Source organism: Chionomys nivalis, chromosome 5 (assembly GCF_950005125.1).
Source record: "Chionomys nivalis chromosome 5, mChiNiv1.1, whole genome shotgun sequence".
Classification (NCBI taxonomy): Eukaryota; Metazoa; Chordata; class Mammalia; order Rodentia; family Cricetidae; genus Chionomys; species Chionomys nivalis.
Genome location: NC_080090.1, coordinates 4,738,720 through 4,759,589, shown reverse-complemented (window position 1 = coordinate 4,759,589; position 20,870 = coordinate 4,738,720). Strand labels below are relative to the sequence as shown.

Sequence of the window (20,870 nt, the reverse complement as noted above, 5' to 3'; positions counted from 1 at the left end):
GTAAAGCTTGTAGTCATGTTAGTTAGATTTTCTAGATATGCATAGATATATTTCAGATAGGCATTCTTCATATCTTTCAAAGGCTACAGAATATGGCATTTAAATGTTTTAATAATTTAGGGCTTTTTATGACAATGAGACACATCTGCTCCTGGCAGCACCAATCTACTTCAAGAGGAAGATGGGCATCGAAGAGGCTCCTTATGGAGTTTGATAGCCATTTGGGCAAGAAACTGCTCATGCCTGGACTGTTGCATAAACTGGACACAAAGAACTCGCAGAAAGAGGACTGCTGAACTTGCCTAAAGGTGAGATGGCCTTTCGGGGTTCCTGACTCATGAAAGAGTCTGCGAGACATTCTGCAGGACACAGCAGAAAGTGACTGAACTGTCTTTGGAATTTCCTGCTTGATGAAAATGTCTGCTGGATACTATGGGCCTGAAGGCTGAAGATGGATGCCCCAACGGTACAGAGGAACTTTGAGTGACTGTCCAGGCAGTGAAATGTCTCTGTCATTTCTAGAGTTTTGGATTTCTTGTTTACTTAGGTAATATTATATCCTTCTGGAGTCTTTGATGGAGTTGAAGAATGGATAGATAGTTATAGTTTTCCTTAGTTATGATAAGAGATATAATAGATATAAATATTGTAACTGTAATTCTTGCTTAATAACCATTTTGTTATATGTAATTTTACTATGTTAAAGTTAAAGTCTTTCTTTTTTGTTTAAACAAAAAAAGGGGAAATGATGGAGGAGTTACTTTCATTTAATAAAGAAACTGCCTTGGCCCATTTATAGGCCAGCCCTTAGGTGGGTGGAGTAAACAGAACAGAATGCTGGGAGAAAGAAGCCGAGTCGGGAGTCGCCATGATTCTCCCACTCCAGACAGACGCAGGTTAAGATCTTTCCTGGTAAACCAGCTCATGGTACTACACAGAATATTAGAAATGGGTTAGATCAATATGTAAGAGCTAGCCAATAAGAGGCTGGAACTAATGGGCCAGGCAGTGATTAAAAGAATACAGTTTCCGTGTAATTATTTCGGGGCATAAAGCTAGCCATGTGGGCGGCTGGGTGCCGGGGACACAGCCCTGCCGCAGATATTACAACAGGTTTTTAGGAAACACGGCACTGTCCCTTTAGCCACACGCATGCGAAGCTAGAGTCCATTCCCTATAAATTCATGGCTCACTGTATAAAAACAAATAAAGGACCTAAATCGTAAAGTGTTTTTCTTTAAAAAGAAGACAGACAGACTTACATCCTGCTGATAAAGAACTCTGTAATGAAATGGCTTAATACAAAATCTATGTAACGTAAACTTTTATCTGCCTTCATCTTTCAGTGAGTTCTGCTTTGCCAGGAAGGAACTTAGCAGAAACACTGAGACGCAGCTGCAGCCCCCACAGCTCAGTGAGCTTCCCCAGGGCCCACGCCCGCTCTCACCTGTTTCACTGGTAGGGCGGATGGCAATCGGCTCTGCCAACTCTGTCTTACCAGACCTCGTAACCCAAGCAACCTAGGAAGATAAAAATGATGTAGAGAGTTTTAATGGTACTTCTGAAGAGCATAAGTATATATCAAATGCTTGCTGCTGTTACTAGAAGGGAAGGGACAAGTCACTCAGTCAGAGGACGTGACTAACAACTAAACATGCCATGAGGATGGAAGAAATAGGACATTATAAAGAAAAGTAATCGCCCCAAATTTCTCTTAGTTGGTTGTTAAACTCCACTGATACATAATTTCGAATTTATAAGAGAAAACCGCAAAAAGGAAAAGCTCATCTTTTTCAGTGTACCTCAGGGGCAAAGTCTTCGATATGATTCTTCTCTTTCTCTAGCGCAGCCTGAGACACAAATATGGGGAAGTAGCAGTTCTCCACACCCAGCTTCTTGATCTCAGCATCAAAGAAGTCCTTAATGAATTCCCAAATGGAGTATGACCAGGGACGGAGAATATAGCAGCCGCTCACATCGTAGTATTCAATCATCTCTGACTTTGTGATGACCTTTGAAAGAGAAGTCTGCAAACTGAACCAGTATTCTATCGCAAAGGCAAGAAAGGCAAGAGTGTGGTAATCAAAGCTCCTGTCTGTAGACGCAGCAGACTGTGGTTTTCAAAACAGGGTTTCTTTGTGTAGCCCAGGCTGACCTTGAACTCAGAGACCTCCTGCCCCTACCTCCCAAATGCTGAAATTACAGGTGTGCGCTATCATGCCTGGCTTGGAAACACCCTCCTTAATGTGGAGGAAAAATGGACTTTCCTACACGCAAAGGCAACACTTTACAGGACTCTAAAGTCTGCAGACTTACCACTGAGCTACACCCTTAGCCTTCTTTTATTTTTACATTTTATTTTGAGACAGTTTCACTATATAGGCCAGCTAGCCTGGAACTTAAACTCTCTTGCCTTCATCTTACAAGTATTGGGTTTCGTCGGTGTCCCACTACACCTGACATGATATTATTATAGTGGGCATCATGGTAGATGGCAAGGGAGTAGGTAAATGTCTGCCTTCCACTTATGAAGACTGATCCCCAGACCCAAATGTCAGGTGTAGTGCTGAGATGTGCACTTGGAACAGAGACAAAAGGGTTTCTGGGGTGCACTGGCCAGCCAGCCTACCATAACTGGTGAGTCCAGGCCAAAAAGAGACCTTGTCTCAAAGGAGGTGGCTTTTCTGAGGGTAACACCCATATGCCTTTATGCACATACACATAGAAACACACATGCTCAAACACACACACGGTGGGATGTCACACTGTTATAGTTACCTTTCTCCCTAGACTTTAGAGTCTGGACATAAAGCTAACCTTGAGAAATGTGCACATAAAAGCCCCTGAGAGCATACTCACTTGGGAGTACCATTCAGCAAGATTTTCTTCCTTTTTTGCTTCAAGACCCAATCTGCAGACATGCAAAAGAAAACATGAATCCTTCATTCAGCAAATGCTTTTAGGCTGTCTCGGTCTGTTTTCTATACTGGAGAATAGGTCATCTAGAGAACAGAAGCTTACTTGGCTCCTGGTGCTGAAAGTTCAACCAGCTGGTGCCAGCATCAGTCCTGTGGGTGGAGAGGGCCCTCTAAAGGCATAACTGCTGGGCACGACACAGCAGGACACTAGGAAGCTGCAATGACTCTTCCTTTGTCTTAATAACACCATCACTGGACCCCATTTTCTTGGCCTCGGCTTATCTTAATCACTACTGCAAAGGCTCCCCCTTTACATACTATTATCTCCACCAGGTGGAAGACTAAGTTCCAGCATGTGTGCTGTGGGATACAGTCAAACCACAGCAAGTGGAACTGAAAGTAAGCATATAAGCTCAAAAAGGAGTTCTTAATTTTCAGTCATTTTTATATTTATTTACTTTCCTATTCCTTTCCACAATAATGTTTTTAACCTAGAAAGTAATTCGATATTTGTTTTTTTAACACAGGGAAGGTTTCACTATTCAGCCACTGCTTGGCTAGAATAACCTGATATACAGATCGGAATGGCCCAAGCTTGTACAGTTTTCCTGCCTCTGCCTGTGAAGTACTGAGATCACGAGTGTGTGCCATCACAACCTCCCAGCATCAAAAGAGCCTTGCAAAGGTTGGTCAGATGGTGTCCATGAAAACTGCCAAGGCCAAACCTGTTTAAAACTATAATTTTTAAAGAACTGATTTATTTATTATAAAATCCTTTTTCAATTAAAATACATTTGGCAAAGATAAAGTCTACTCACATATAATCTCTACTAAAGAGCATTTGCCCAGCTCAACATAGGTGATAATAACAACTAAAAAGATCAGTGTCTCATCAAAGACAAAATGTAAAAAGTAATAAAAAACAGCAGCTACTGACCATACACAAATAAATGAATATTCACACATAAGTGTATACAGCTATATTTCATACTAAATAGAAGATGTAGAGGTGGAAGTTTGTAAAAGTAAACATTTAAACAAACACAAGAAAACCCCAATTAATCCAATGCTGGAACTTGGCAGTTAATAGAATATGTGCCTAGAAATGAAGGACCCTTTTGTTTGGCCCTCGGTTTCCTGCCAACCCCTCAGCCTCTCTTCCAGGCAATCCTTCTTTCCTCAATCTCACCCGTTAGTTGGGCATGAGGTGTGCACACCTATAGCCTCAACAGGAAGGCTGAGGCGGAAAGAGCTCTCAAGGCAAGCCTGAGCTACACAGGAAGACAAGGTCCCCACCCTCAAAAGTGACAACAGGTCTGCCTATTAACTGTGTTCTACGGGAAGCACATGCTTCCAGCCTGCAAGCAAGGCTTTGTGGGCTTCGCTCTCTTTTCTCCTTGTGAAACTGAGGGCTACACAGGGGCAGTCAGAAGGCGAGAAGAGAGGCTTAGCCTCTTGTCCACTGTCGTGACTGCTGAGTCAATACATAACCCAGGAACTGCTGCAGTATTCCCTAAGAAGATAGTACCTGAGCATGAGAGGCAGTTAAATTTGACATTCAGCTAAAGAGATCTAAAAATCAAAACTACCTCAGTAACAGCATTTTCTTCTAGGAAGCTATGACAGGAAGCCCATCACAATAATTTTAACCTATACTTTTGGAAGGAGAGTCACATTGTTCAAACAAACAGAAAAACACTGAAAAGGACAGATAATCTACTGTCTGGTCTTTAAAACTGCTATTTTACATTTAAGCTACCAACTTCAAAATCCCACTGGGAATAAAATTCTTATTTACTTCTAATGAAAAACTTTCATTTGGGGAAAAAAGCCCCACAAAGCAATATCTCCACTAGTTTAGCACCCTTTACCTAGTACATCTGCTATCACAACTGCTTCAGACTGCAGAGCTTTCTTCACTCTGCACTGTTTGTCAAGACTCCAAAGGCTAAGCAGCCCACAGGCTCAACTATTTAAATGTTTGGTTCTCAGTTGGTGAACTGTTTGGGAAGGATTAGGGGGTGTAACCTTGTTGGAGTGGGTGTGTCCCTGGGGTTGGGCTCTGAGATTTCAAAAGCCCACGCCAGGCCCAGTCTCCTCATTCTGCTCTCAGATCAGATGTGAGCTCCTAGCTCCTGCTCAACATCATGCCTGCCTGACTGCCTGCTACCATGTTCCCTACAGAGGCGGGCATGGACTCTAACTCTTCCTTCTGTAATCTGCCCATCATGGTGTCTCTTCACAGCAACAGAACAGTAAAACAGAAACTCAATCTGAGACAGCAGTGACCAGCTCATCTCCCTGGAAACCAGGCAGGTGAAAAGCACATGGAGTGAACAGATTGTGCGCTTCCTATTGTTACCTTAAATAAAAGCTATCTGTTGGTATTAGAGTATGAGCCTTCTGTCCTGATGATAATATACCACAATCTGCTTATTCTAAAAACAAACTCTCCTGAGAACTAAATTCACACGGAAACAGTTAATACCTGGTCTGTTTCTTAGGCCCCTGCCCTTCTCCTGCTCCACTCGGTGACAGTCCATTGCCCTGGCTTTTGGAAGAGTCTTTCCCTTGGCCATCATTTTGTTTCTGAGGTTTATTCTGCTTTTCAGATTTATTTTCTTTTTCTTTCTTCTTCTTATCTCTGTCTTCAGACCCAGCAGCAGATACAGGCTTATACTCAACTCCTGTCAGCGACTTGTACTGTGCCTTCAGCTGAAGGAGTTCTTGTACAGCTGAATCTACTTGATCCTTTAATGTAACAAAGAGGACAACATGCAGTGAAAATTACTGTCTTGGCATACGTTAACAAATACCACACCCACGTTTACGAGGCTTACACACAATTAATTAAGGGCAAGAGATGTAGACACAAAATGCTAAAATATACTAAGAAAATAAACAGAAGAACATAAAAGGGACAAGACCAGTCTAGAGGACAGAAATAGATGATCTACACATAGCACTGTCTTAACAGCAGCTACTAGCTACACATGGTATGGAAATTCAGTAAAACACAGGACCACACAAAGAAAACCCCACACTGACCTTAGAGGCCTTTTCGGCTTTCAGTTTCCGAACTACTTCTCCCTGACGAGCCACTCTGTCAAACAGACCTTTGGCTTCTGGTGTCTCTGGACTGGCAGGCTCAGCACCGCTGACAGCACTTGACTGTGACTGTGACTTCTGGGACATTGGGGGCTGACCAGGCACATACTCCTTCCCAGTCTTTTCCTTATACTCAGCTTTCAGGGACAGCAAGCATTCCACGGCTTCATTTATTTTAGCCTGAAAATAAAGAGGAGGGGAAGTATTTCACAACATCTATGACTACTGCAATGCCATTTCAAAGCCTTTGATCACTATCCAAGTGTACTTAGCCATTTCTGGCCAGAGATTCAAGTACTCAAAGACCAAAATTATTTGAAAAACAAAAATTGCAACATAATACGTACTCCCACCAAAAAAAAAAAAAGTGGGCAAGTAAAGAAAAAAGCCTGGACTAATAATTTCTTTCTAAAAGCCTTTCAAAGACTAAGTTGAGCAAAATATATTTTCTATTTTAAAAGATGCATGTGGCAAAACACTGCTCTAGTCTGAAAATGTACAGATGCCTCATGATTGTTTCCTAAACTGGACAACTATTTACGTTAGGTACTGCAAGTAATGCAGCTAGGATTCTAAGCATACAAATGCATAGAAGGAAATGAATAGACAATATGGAAATACCACACAACTTTATGTAAGGGATTTGGACACCCTTTGGTTTAGTTATCTGATTGAGTTCTGAAACCAGTCTCCACAGACCACTTTTAAAAAATAAAAAGAAATGAAAAAAGTATGTTGAAGTCTTAAGTTACATAAATAGCTGGACATTTCAGTATCTGATAATTCAACAAAAACAGAAATGATGACTGTGTGATATTTTGTTTGTGTTCTGACAAATAAAGCTTGCCTGGAGATCAGAGAGCAGAGCTACCCACTAGTTAACCATAGAGGCCAGGCAGTAGTGGCACACACTTGGAAGGAAGCAGGAAGATTAGGAGTTCAAGGCACGAGATTGAACCAGTCTAAAAGAGAAACTGAGTTGGAAAATGGTGGCTCACACCTTTGATCCCATCACTTGGATCAATGCCTTTAATCCCAGCATTGAGAGGTGGAGACAGGAATATAAGGCAGAGAGAGACAGGGTCTCGCCCATTCAGCTTGAGGATTCAGAGAGACAGGCCCCATTCAGTCTGAAGATGCATAAAGGTAAGAAGTCTCTGGTACTGCTGCTCTGCTCCTCGCTATCTGACTACAGGTTTTTATTGTTAAGACTAATTAGGATCACGCTTCAGATGAAACCCTCAGCACTCTACCACAGAAGATAGCAGCACAGGGAAAAGACTCAAGCTGAATGCCTGACCTCAAAATACAATCACAAATTAGCATCTGACTGAGAACCAGAAGAGAGAGTGAGTGCCTCATGGCCACCCACACCTCTGCACAGGGGAACAGAGCGAGGGAGCACACTCAAGACTGGTTCACAGCCACGCAGGAGCAGCAGTAGAGCAACGGTAAGGAACCTGGTTCAGGAGCTGGCAATTCCCATCTTCTCGGGCTACCGTGCTTTCCTGCCTATACACTCTACAGTCTGACATCCCAGGAACAAAGAGGGAGTAAACAAAAGGTGTGCAAGTCTAGATGTGTTGGCGGACGATCGTAATTCCAGACCAGCAGGGCTGAGGCAGAAGGATCCTGAGTTCAAGGTCAGTCTGGGCCACACAGAAAAAGGGGGTGGAGGTGAACAAAGAGAAGATTGGAGAAGAGTCTGTATTCCAACCTGACTTTTGTCGCTATTACTTTAGAACTAAGAGTTATTTCCCAATAGAAGTTCTTTCTTAAAAAGTCACAGTTAAAGGAAGACGGAGAGAAAATGAGAGTCTGGGAGAGGGACAGAAGGAAGGGCAGAAGAGAGGGGGGTGCCGTCAGCTAAACCTGAGAACAGAGGGACATCCTTGTAAGTACGTGGACAAAATACTTTTTGAAATGTTCGTGGCCCAAGTTTGTCCGAAGGGAGAACTGACTCCCACAGTTGTCCCTGACTTCCACATACACCCTACACACACATACACACACGCACACACCCTACACACACACACGCACACACACACATACACCCTACACACACACACGCACACACACATACACACACATACACCCTACACACACACACATACACCCTACACACACACACACACGCACACACCCTACACACACACGCACACACCCTACACACACACACATACACCCTACACACACACACATATACACCCTACACACACACACACCCTACACACACACACACATACACCCTACACACACACGCACGCACACACACCCTACACACACACACACCCTACACACACACACCCTACACACACACGCACACACACACACATACACACACACATATACACCCTACACACACACACATATACACCCTACACACACACACATACACCCTACACACACACACATACACCCTACACACACACACGCACACACACACATACACACATACATACACACACACACCCTACACACATACACACACACACATATACACCCTACACACACATACACACACACACATACACACACATACACATACACACATACACCCTACACACACATACACCCTACACACACACACATACACACACACACATACACACATACACCCTACACACACATACACCCTACACACACACACACGCACACACACACATACACACACACACACATACACCCTACACACACATACACCCTACACACACACACACACGCATAAAATAAACAGTCACTTGAGTTTAAAGTCAAATGGTACAGTTTCATAATGAAAAATTCCTTGTTTGACAACATAAATCTGAAATATTATAGAAAAGAAAATTAAGGTAAACAACCTATTACATATTGAATAAGATATTCTATTCTAACAAGATTACATGTATAAATAATACATATTCCCAAAATAAGAACAAAACTCTACCAATCACTACGCAAATTTCCCTGATGACTTAGTACCTATAAGTTTCTCGAGGGAAATTAGATTAACAAAAAAATTCCTCCTTTCAATACCTATTTACTCTATGCCAGATGTCATGCTAAGCACTTTGTAAGGACTGTCTTACTTAATTCTCAAAATACTCATCCTCATCTATATTTTACAGAAGCACCAAATCTCAGAAACTAAGCACCCAGTCCAAAGTTACTTGGTTAAGAGGTCGACAGAAATCGTGGTATCTTGTGATTCCGACTACAGTCTTCATGACATCACACGTACATGGAACAATGATCTGAGTGTGTATGAGGAGCTTGCTAGCCAGACAGTCCAGCCCAAACAGTGAGCTCCAGCTTTAGCGGGTCCCTGTCTTAAATAATGAGGCAGACACAGACAGAGGAAGTTTCTATCAACATCTGGCAAGCACACATCTTCACACATGCACACCATACATGAACACATATATTGCATATTACTTGAGTGTGTCTCTGGCAATACATATGTACAACTAAAGGATGAGGAAAGTAACCTTTTAAATTTTTTTCTGGATTAAAAGGAATTTGCTAAGTGAAACTGTATGAAGTACTTACTTCTTGGAACAAGATACTAAGTATCCAGAGCTAATAGTGTTAAGTTCTTTTTGTTGTTGTTTTCTTGGTGGGGGGGGGGGTTGGGGGGGTGGGGGGTGTATTTTATTTTAAAGACAGGGTTTCTCTGTAGCTTTGGAGCCTATCCTGGAACTAGCTCTTATAGTCCAGGGTGGCCTTGAACTCAGAGATCTGTCTGTAGAGTACTGGGATTAAAGGTGTGTGCCACCAAGGTAAATTCTTAATGGACAAAGATTATTTTGAGTTTATGAAATATGGATTACACACATAAAATTTTATATAGTCATCAATGTGGATTAATAATGTTATAAACAATCCACACAAAATTTCTCTAAAGGTTTCAGATTGCATCTGAGGTACGCAAAAGTAATCCTAAAATTGTTAATTAAAGATTGGGAGGTGAAGAAAAATAGAGGCGCTCATCTGGTTGCATTTAGAATGCAAATACATAAAGAGCAATTTCTGCAGCAGCCACTAGATGGAAGCATTTCAACATGGAGAATGGTGGGAACATCAAAAAGAAAAATCTACTTCCCTTAGCTATTTAGATGCTAAGAGTACTTTTCAAATTAGCTAGGACACCCAATTTTTGTTCTAAAAAAATCATCTCTCTCCTTAGCACATGTAAGCGAGCAATACTTACAAACGCCAGTAATAACTTCCCAAAGCAGAGGCTTGCACTTGCTGGGTAGGAAAGAATAAGAATTAGAACCAGTGATGTTTCCGGCTGAAGGGGTGAGCATGCTGAAGCTTGTGGCCCATGTTTAGAAGATACTGAGATTAACAAACTAAAAGGTTACAGGATTTTTAAAAATAGTAATTAGAAATCTGTACTTAATTGAACTGCCAAAGAAGAAATTGCCCCAAGGGAGTAAGTCATGACTTCACCAGCTGATAGAGCGCTGCACAGAGCCCAGGATTAGTCTGTAAAAACTATTAGCAATGTAAGCCTTCAATACCCTTTCCTCCAGGGTAGGGATCAGGATCTGTGAGTCTAAATTTCAACTACCCAACTACATCTACAGCATGGAACAGACACAGACAACACAGACTACCAAGTATGGCTGGCAGTGTTCCAATAACATTTCATAGTTTGCTAAACTGGGCAGTAGAATCTAAAGTTTAGTGCTTCATAAAGCCTTTGTCATGTTATGGTGGTTGTATTTTTTTTTTTAATATTTATTTATTATGTATACAATGTTCTGTCTGTATGCCTGCAGACCAGAAGAGGGCACCAGACCTCACTGCAGATGGTTGTGAGCCACCATGTGGTTGCTGGGAATTGAACTCAGGACCTTTGGAAGAGCAGGCAATGCTCTTAACCGCTGAGCCATCTCTCCAGTCCCTGGTTGTATTAGAAAGTCTTTCAGGCACTAAATACATAATTAATAAAAGTAATTTTTCTAAATTTTAAAAAGAACCATCTGTGCTGTGCTGGACCTGGAAGACTCAGGCACAGCCTTGACATGCAGAATGCTGGAGAGTTTGTGGACTCGAACCTGTCTCTGAAATGTTGACTGTCTTCAGGCCCATACTTACACCTCCACCGGACCCCACCTGTCCCTCACCCTTTCCCTCCTCTTCACCCACCCTCCCTTCTCCATTCCCCAAACTGTGCCTTCTTCCCTCAGCTCTCCCAGCAACCACATCACTGGTGCCAAGGATCACACACCCACTCAGGTTGATACAGCCTCATAGTCAAGTTTAGTGGCCAGTTTAAAAACCTGTTATTTTGGGGCTGGAGAGATGGCTCAGAGGTTAAGAGCATTGCCTGCTCTTCCAAAGGTCCTGAGTTCAATTCCCAGAAACCACATGGTGGCTCACAACCATCTGTAATGGGGTTTGGTGCCCTCTTCTGGCCTGAAGGCATACACACAGACAGAATATTGTATACATAATAAATATATATGTGTGTGTGTGTGTGTGTGTATCTTCTATTTTCAGGGCTATCTGAAGGGTGGATGAGTCACATGGTTCTACTCTGTGATTGGCTAAGGCTGCTGATGGCACGTCTCAAAGAACTTTTGATCAGAGGAAATCGGAAATACTTGCCATATAAACAAAAAACAAAAACAAAACAAAAACAAAAAATAAATAAGTAAGTAAGTAAGTAAAACCCCGAAGCCAGGCATAGTGGCTTTCTTTACTCCCTGGGCCAGTAGTACCAGCACCACCTGAACAACTATTTGAACATGTGAGGGTTACTCTTCATTGTCAACCTAACTGGATTAGAATCACCTAGGAGACACATCTGTGGATGTGTCTGTACAGTGTTCACAGAGAGGGTTAACTGAAGGAAATCTATGCTGAGATGGGTGGTACCATCCCACCATTGGGGGCCCAGAATAAATTGAGAGGGAAGAGGGAAAGTCAGATCAATGCCTGCATTCTCCTTTATCTGCGTCCTAGTCTACCAAGGCATGAATAAATTCCTGCCCTCACTTGCGTGAGACACTCTTGCCTCCATACTTTACCCATGATGTACCACAGCCCCTGAACTGTGGGTGAGAATAAACCGTTCACCTTACACTGCCTGTCAGGTTATCTGGTGGAAGACGAGAAACATAACAAATACTACGGAAGACGGAGGGTATCTCTCTGCACATCCCGGGCTTCCTGAAGCTCAAAGGAGAGAGGCCACAGTCCTTGTGCTTTAACAAGACTTCTAAAATTTCTAATGCACATAGGGTTAAGAACCACAATTCCATAGTCAAACCGCCCCTTTGTGAACTCTGTCATCTGTAAAAGGTTCCTACTACCTCAGAAATGTATGTGTGTGCTATGCTGTGGATCAATCCAAGCTTCGTACCTACTAAACACAGACTCTAAAATGAGTGATACCTCCATGTGTGGTGGCCTATACCTTTAATCTCAGCACCCCAGAAGCAGAGGCAGGCAGATCTCTGTGAATTCAAGGCCAGCCTGATCTACATAATAAATTCTAGGGCAGTCAGGGTTACATAGAGACTTTATTTTAAAAAAAATGAGTTATGCCCTTAGCCTACAAGGAATATTTTAACTTATGAACTGTCTTCTCCTTCCTATCACTCTTGACTACAATACCACAGGTTACACTCCTGCCACAGTTTCAGTGAGTCTGTCTTGTTACCAATGTTCCTCACTTCCATGAGCTGTGAGGGTTCTTTTTTCTTTAATATTTAAATTTCTTTTTCCTTTTACAGATTTTCCTCTTAATTAAGTGTATGCATGTAACTGTGTACAGGAATGTGCACATGCATGCAGGTACACACTGACATCAGGGACACTGGATCTCCCAGGAGCTGGATAGAAGTTTTAAACGAGCTGATGTGAGCACTGGAGGCCACATCTTGATCGCCTGTAAAGCAGTATGCGCCCTTAACCACTGAGTCATCTCTCTAGTCTCAACTGTGAGTTTACTTTCAGTCTTGGCACAGCAGGCAATAATAAATGTTGGTTTCTAAGTCAAAATATTTAAACAGGTAGCCTACAAACTGTTCCATGGGGAAGGTGACTTTGTTCAAACAGAAGTCACAGGCTGCTTACGATGCATTCTGGCCTCCAGCACACTGACCTTAGGAGCCTTTTCCGCTTTCAGCTTCCGGACTATTTCCCCTTGGGCAGCAACTTTATCGTATAGAGATGGGTTTTCCACAGTGCTGGATGGTGACTTAGTAGAAACACTCTGTACTGCTGCGGTGCAGGGATTCCCAGGTTTATACTCTTGCCCAGTCTTCTGTTTATATTCAGCTTTTAAAGCCAAAAGCTGTTTCACAGCTGCATCTATATCTTCCTTTGCTGCCTTCTTGGCTTTCAATTCACGAACTACATCTCCCTGAACCGCCACTCTGTTGTAAAGGATGGCGGAATCCTCAGGGGCAGCACTAGTACTGCTCACAGCAGGAACTGTTTTTTCTTTAGGAGCAGAGCTTGTCTATGGATACAGAAAAGCAAAAGTAAAGTATTAATCCATGTTAAACATTCTCACAAGCTTATAACCAACTTATTATTTCAGCATATTTTATACAAACTTTTCATTTCAATTCTTTCAAAAGCTCAGATGAATCAGCTCATACCTAAAAGCCCCACAGAAATGGCAGCAGTAGACAAAGGGAGAGGTAAACAGACAGTCATCACAGCATTCTCAAGATAGGGAAACCGAGGGAGGTAAGAGGTTCCACAGGAACCTGCATCCTTCTCGTTAGAAGACCAAAGGTATAATGCATTCATTCAGGCCAAGAAGTCACCGCTGGGCTATCAGATCTGTTCTGACTTAAACTGAATACTAACTGCTATTTATTTATTATCATGTTGGTCTAAGAACTAAGTGGCAGAGTCTCTGAGTAGAATATTATTTTGTACTTTCTCGTACCACACAGTACCTAGTGGAATAAAGAGATTATTCAGGTCAAGCAGTGGTGGTGCACGCCTTTAATCCCAGCACTTGGGAGGCAGAGGCAGATAGATTTCTGTGAGTTTGAGGCCAGCCTGGCCAGCCTGGTCTACAGAGTTAGTTCCAAGACAGCCAAGGCTACATAAAGAAACCCTGTCTCAAATAAACAAAACAAATAAATAAAAATAAACCACCATAGCCGGGCGGTGGTGGCGCACGCCTTTAATCCCAGCACTCCGGAGGCAGAGGCAGGCGGATCTCTGTGAGTTCGAGACCAGCCTGGTCTACAAGAGCTAGTTCCAGGACAGGCTCCAAAACCACAGAGAAACCCTGTCTCGAAAAAGAAAAAAAAATAAAAAAAATAAAATAAAATAAAAAAATAAACCACCATTACCACACATTCCAGAAATGCAATAGAAAATAACTATGTATGTTATTATAAATGTTAAGTGTATTTAACCCATTTAGGCTGATAAGAAAATAGAAATAAATCTGTAAAAAGTCATTTAGCATTATCTTTAACATTTTTAAAAAGCTGAGATAAATGTTATTTACTTATTATGAAAGAGTTCACTGAGATCCTCTGAGAGAATCAGATGTGGTAGCATACACTTAAAATCCTAGAACCTGGGAGCTGAAGCAAGAACACACATACATCATTTACCAATAAACCCTAGACCAGACTTCAATTTTGACAATAACAGTCTCTTACTAAAGGCAAATATCTTCAAGGATCATCAAAAGGAAACCATTAAGACTACAGAAATCTCTCACTACAGTACTGAGTGTTGGCATACAAAAGGGCTCTACAATAGCCCGGAATGGAGTATAACAAGGGTTTATTTATTTGGGGATAAACTCACAGAAAGAGTAGTGATCCGCAGGCCTCTGTGAGCGCTGGGGACGAGAACTGAACCCAGCAGCCAAGAGACCCATGCACGCTTTTTATCTGCGTGTATAGCACATGAGACCACACACAAAACTGGCCGGTATCTTAAAGGCTACTGGCTGAAGGAGTTCCCACAGCACAAATGTTGTGGGATTCCCCTATGTATGCTGTGAATATGTTTTATTATCATTGGTTAATAAAGAAGCTGTTTTGGCCAATGGCTCAGCAGAGTAAAGTCAGGTGGAAAATCCAGAGTTATATAGAGAGAATAGGCAGAGTCAAGGAGAAGCCAGGAAGGAGACAGACTGGTAAGTCACAGCCTCATGGTGATACACAGATTAATAGAAATGGGTTAATTTAAGATGTAAGAGCCACCAAAATATATTTGAGCTGCTATATTTAAAAAGTAAATACTAAAAAAAAATTTTAGAAAGTAAAATAAAATGCATATACTGCACAAAATCAACATGAACAGGAAATAAGCACACTGTGTAATCGGAGTCCAAGGTTCAAGAAAAAAATAAAAGTGCTACTGTTTCTTTCAATTACTATAGCATGTCAAGAATAAATAAAATCAATATTTAAAAACAAAACATTTAAAATCTTTTCTTCAATTTATATGCATAATTTTTTCAAATGACTAATAAATAAGACATAAATATTTCTCAATTTTTTTTATTTCTCTCCATCTGTCACCATCTCCAAATCCACTCTGGATGAAGAGAAGACATGTATCTCTACCTACAATGTCCTTAAACTACACAGCCAGGCAGGTTTCTGATCTTACTCCCAGAGATTATTAAACAGAAAATGCTCACACTCACCATTTAAAAGGCAAAGGAGCTTTTCCCACCACCCACACCATAGTAACTTCCCTTCCCTTTTTCTGAACCTTAATGGCAGGAGGGAGCTCTTCTCTACAGGGCAGTGTAATGGAAAAGTACAAATAACAAGAATCCTATTAAAAAACAAAACAGAGCCGGGAGGTGGTGGGACGCCTTTAATCCCAGCACTCAGGAGGCAGAGGCAGGCAGTTCTGTGAGTTTGGGGCCAGCCTGATCTACAGAGTGAGTACCACAGAGAAACCCTGTCTCAAAAACACCCCCATCGGGGGCTGGAGAGATGGCTCAGCGGTTAAGAGCATTGCCTGCTCTTCCAAAGGTCCTGAGTTCAATTCCCAGAAACCACATGGTGGCTCACAACCATCTGTAATAAGGTCTGGTGCCCTCTTCTGGCTTTCAGCATACACACAGATAGACTATTGTATACATAATAAATAATAAATAAATATTTAAAAAACCCCACCCCCATCAAAAATAAATTTTATATATATATATATATATATATATATATATATAAAATACAAGAATAAAGAGAGAAGAGGGTGGGAAAAAGATCTATAGCAGGGTGTAAGGGAGCAGGTGTGAGGGAATCCCCCAAAAATGTTCTGTCAGTTGATTGAGGCTTAGTTTTTTGGTATAGTGAAATTATGTTTTTAGAAAACTGTATTCTCACCAGTTGGTGGAGATGCACATCTTTAATCTCAGCACTCAGGAGGCAGAGGCAAGTGGAGTGGATCTCTGTGAGTTCGAGGCTAGACTAATCTATAGAGAGAGTTCCTGAACAGTCAGAGAAACCCTGTCTGTAAAACCAAACCAAACAAAAAAAATCTTACCGGAAAGGATATAGAAACAAATAGCAAAGTAAAAAGCAGCACTTGGCGTCTTCTTCAATCTCAGAATCTCAAAGGCAGGAAAAACTACCGTCTTTTAAAGAGACATATTATTTCTAAGCCTTGGGATATAAAATATTCACAGACTTCAGAGCTCTCTGTAAGAGTCAGCATTTACCTCCTTTTTCGAGGTTTCTACTTTGGTCTTTTCCTTTGATCCAGATGTTGGCATTTCCTTTGTGTGCCCATCAGGTATATATATCAAGATACATGGGGCTTCTTTGCAACTATATGGGCTTAAAAATAAAGTCAAAAGTTTATTCGAACAAAATTATCCAAACAACAATTAAAACTGAATTACTAGATGAATTCAATGACACATACAGTTAACACTTTTCAAATTACAGTGCATTCTTGTTGCAAAGCCACTAATCTAAGAGTGGGTCTGGCTTTTTTGGCCTCTCCTGTAATAATGCAAAAGAGGTCTAGTCTGACCTGAGAATCTAACCTAAGGAGTCCTGAACAAGCTCCTCCTCTACAGCCATGGGAGTTTTCCTGGCCTGGCTGGCTCAGAACTGCACAAAGCCACATCAGGTCATCAACCCATACACGCATTGCTTCCAATATCTTTGGGGGAGGGAAGGACATTGTTTTCAACATCTCACTGCTTCCGGCACATGGCTTAGACCTGGTCACATCTCATGGGGAATTGCAAGCTGTTTCACTTCAGAAATGAAGGACTTACTAACGTCCAGGGTGTGTTGCTTACTAACTTACTCAAATCTGAAATATTAAATATAGAATACTAAATTATGCTGCGCAGAAATTTATCAGGCACAGTGTTTTAGTCAAGTCCAACTTCTAAATTATTCACCGTGAGATCATCAAAGATTTTGTTTCAATGTTACATTTATTTACCTAAAAGACAGCTGGGGTAGAGTGCTTGTTTGTGAGACTGTGGACTCAATCCTCAACACCACCAAAACAAACACAAAAGCACACAATATTTACCTAACTGGTTCATATGGTTGGTCACATATGAAGAATCCTCTTCTCTGCAGTTGTATAATATCACCTTTTTTCAAATCCTTAAGGCAGGGATCCCCTAGCATTAGTTCTTCATGCTGTGAAGATGATAAAGAACCAAATGTAATTTTTCAAAGTAGAGCACTGCAGTAACTGTAAAATGCAGCAGTATTCCAACAGCTGGAATATGCACACTTGAAACAGAACTGTTCAGTCAGTCTTTGCTTTGAAAGCATAAGAACCTGAGTTGGATCCACACAACACGTATAAAAATGCTGGTGTGCGAATATATACTTAAGTATTTTGATTGTTTGGTTTTTGTTTTATTTTGTGACATCTCACCATGAAACCACGTTTAACCTGGAGCTAGCAATCTTCCTGACTCAGCCCCAGAAAGCTAGGATTACAGACAAGCACACTCATCACATTTTTAAAAAGTAACATAGAAGAACTGAGCAGTTCTAGGAAACCTTGTACATAATTTGACTGGCAGTCCTGTGAAAAGAAGCTTCGACCATAACTATGAAATGCAATCGAAGAGTATAGCAACACTCCAAGGCTCTGTAAGCAGGATCCACAGGTTTAATCCACCGCTTTACTGCATCTTCAAGCAAATTACTGAACTGGGGGACGGTATTTCACCTGTCATTTAAGAATGGGACCATTATGCTTTAGTTTGTTTCCACTTATTTTGTGTCAGTGTGGAGCTGAACCAGAGCCTAGGCGAATGCTCTGCCACTGAGCTACACATTTGCTTTTGGAGACAATATGACTATGTAGCCCAGGCTGCCCATCAACTCATGATCTTCCTGCCTCAAACCCCTAAATGCTGGGATTACTGGATGAGCCATCAGGCCCAGGTACATTTTTATATTGAAATAAAATTCTACAAGCCCTTCGATTTAGGCTAAGAAACTAAAACATTGAAAATTAGCTTTCCAAATGCTAGAGTTTGTGTAAGAAAGGATGAGATCTGGTGTCTTTGGGTACCTTGCTGTCCTTGTTGACATACTGCTTGAAGTCCTCGTCCTTCCCTAACACTGGCTTTGTAATCAAATGCTCGTAAGTGACACAGATTGCCGGGATAGGGAGAGCGTGTGAGGTCTCAGCAAGCCAAGTGATCTTGGTTGTTTTCTTGTAGTCTTTATTTTCCAAATTCAATTTTGCATCCAGAGATGTAATTTTTCCATCTGCATTTCTACATAAAAGATCACAAAGAATTCAAAGGAATGAAAGTAAAATGCTAGAAATGTTTTACTCTGTAGTAAATGGAAGAATTCTCCTCTTTGGAAAAACTCAAATCAAACATCTATCTTAATTTTTAATGTATGTCTGACAGACATTAGTCATATGGATGAAACAAACTATTGTCAGAAAACTACTAATGTGCTGGAGCTCAGATGTGCACACAGCTGCTAAAGAATACAAACACACTTAGGAATTTAAAGTCACCTGCACTATTAAGCACTTATAAACCTGCAATGCTAAGTTAAGAATTACAGGCAAGTGTATGACAATGACCACATAATTAACAAGTACAGGTAACTATATGACAATGACCACATAATTAAGATTTCAGAACTCACATAAATCTTAAACATAGTACATTTAAATAATCTGAAAACCTGTAGAACATAATATATACTAGAAAAGTAAAGTTCATCATTAACATTGGCTAATCTACTATAAATGTTTAGCTAAAGATAAAATATATAAAGATTACATATATAAATCCTATCCAAACGATCCTTCAGCATTACTGAATGAGATGCTATCAAAAGGCTCTGTAACAAACAAGAAACCTACTGTGCACACACAGCAGGTCAGAACCAGCTGTAACTCTAGTTACAGATCACCTGATGCCCTCTCCTGACTTCTGGGGGCACAAAGCACCACACGCTGCATATACATTCATATACTCAAAGACAAAAATAAAAACACCTAAATTTAAACACCAAACTTCCAGTGTCTCCATCTGGGCAAATTTACCAGTCAGCAAAACCAGTGTCAAGGACACCAGCCAGGGTCTGAATTAGATAATGTTTAATACAGAAATAAAATTGAAAGACTTTTCCCCCACACAGTTGAAAAATAAATAAAACTCTTACTTGTGTATTTTAGTAATGTTGATGTTGCCCCAGTTTATAAATGTGACCATTTCACCCTCTGAGAAAGTCTCTGCATCGGCTCCTTCTATGAAAACCTTCGGACTATACCACACAGGCTTCAAACCAACATCAGGGTTCTAAATGACCAAAAGAAAAGCAGTATTTGAGTTGAGCAACAAACTACTGAACTCTGAGTACAGCATGCAAATCCTTCCCTTCCCCACTGTATCTTTACCAGAGTTCCTCCACATTACAGTTGAAAGCTTGTTTTGTTAAACTAGGAAGGGCAAGTTTTACCCGAGTTCCCAATTCTGTTCTTGAATCTAAACAGTGCACAGCTGTGACACAGGACCACTCACTATAATAGAGCTACACCAGACAGCCTATCCCAAATGCTTCTAGCCTAAAGGAGCCACTGATTGCAGGGCTGAAAGCACAGCATTCACTCCCACCACCAGAATATGCCGTGCAATCCTGAGTCTCACTGCTGCTGTATCAAAGGAGAAAATAACCACTCCCACAGAACGCTATCAAACAGCAGATGCCAACCTGGAAGAAAAGCATAAAGCTTTTGTGTTTTAGAAGACAAATTTTGAGAAATGTCCTGCCTTACACTGTGGATCACATGGAGAAAGAGGTGAAGACTCAAAAGAATACCTCTCCTAGCTCCAATCTTCGGACATGAGTGCATGACCTGGAGTAAGCTACAGAAACCAGGCAGAGGAAAAGGATCATTTCAGGGGTAAGGGAACAAGGGAGGGTAGAAGCAGGGTACAAGCTACCTAAAAGTGAAAATGGGAAAAATGGGGGAGGGCTCTAACTGGGAGAAGGGGAGATAAATACAGAAAGAGGGAGTAAGAATGTCTAAAAGGCGCTCATACTACATAATTATCTGCCTAACAAAAAACCTAACAGTGCGAACTAGAAGCCTTTGAGTTGTTGGTCAGTGTTGTCCAAGAGACCGCCAGCATTATAGGTTATAATTGGCTATTGCCCTTGACTGCCTAGCTCCCAGAGGTAAATTCCTATTGCTATAGATACCATACACTTCAGACATAGGGCCCAGTTGGAACTAACCTGAAAGGTCCCTTCCTGAGGGCAAGCTTTCACGGCACCAGAATGTGCCATGAAAGCTTCCAACAGAGGGGAGCAACCAATAGGTCTACCTATGAACCACAATAACAACAGGTGAGGCACCATAGCCCCGAGGGTGCATGAGTGGCTCACGTAT

The 20,870-nt window shown here is 41.4% G+C and overlaps 1 protein-coding gene across 3 annotated transcripts in view; it reads right to left on the bottom strand.

Moving 5' to 3' along the window:
• Eprs1 (glutamyl-prolyl-tRNA synthetase 1) overlaps positions 1 to 20,870 on the bottom strand; it is a 77,412-nt gene that overhangs the window by 17,318 nt on the left and 39,224 nt on the right. For all 3 annotated transcript variants that reach the window (XM_057770112.1, XM_057770113.1, XM_057770114.1), the window contains 10 exons: positions 19,640 to 19,776; positions 18,522 to 18,729; positions 17,517 to 17,629; positions 16,684 to 16,801; positions 13,126 to 13,485; positions 5,967 to 6,206; positions 5,407 to 5,669; positions 2,860 to 2,911; positions 1,803 to 2,012; positions 1,448 to 1,520 (listed from right to left, as the gene is read on the bottom strand). In XM_057770112.1, the coding sequence (XP_057626095.1) occupies positions 1,448 to 1,520; positions 1,803 to 2,012; positions 2,860 to 2,911; positions 5,407 to 5,669; positions 5,967 to 6,206; positions 13,126 to 13,485; positions 16,684 to 16,801; positions 17,517 to 17,629; positions 18,522 to 18,729; positions 19,640 to 19,776 (1,774 nt within the window). The remainder of the gene's footprint in view (positions 1 to 1,447; positions 1,521 to 1,802; positions 2,013 to 2,859; positions 2,912 to 5,406; positions 5,670 to 5,966; positions 6,207 to 13,125; positions 13,486 to 16,683; positions 16,802 to 17,516; positions 17,630 to 18,521; positions 18,730 to 19,639; positions 19,777 to 20,870) is intronic.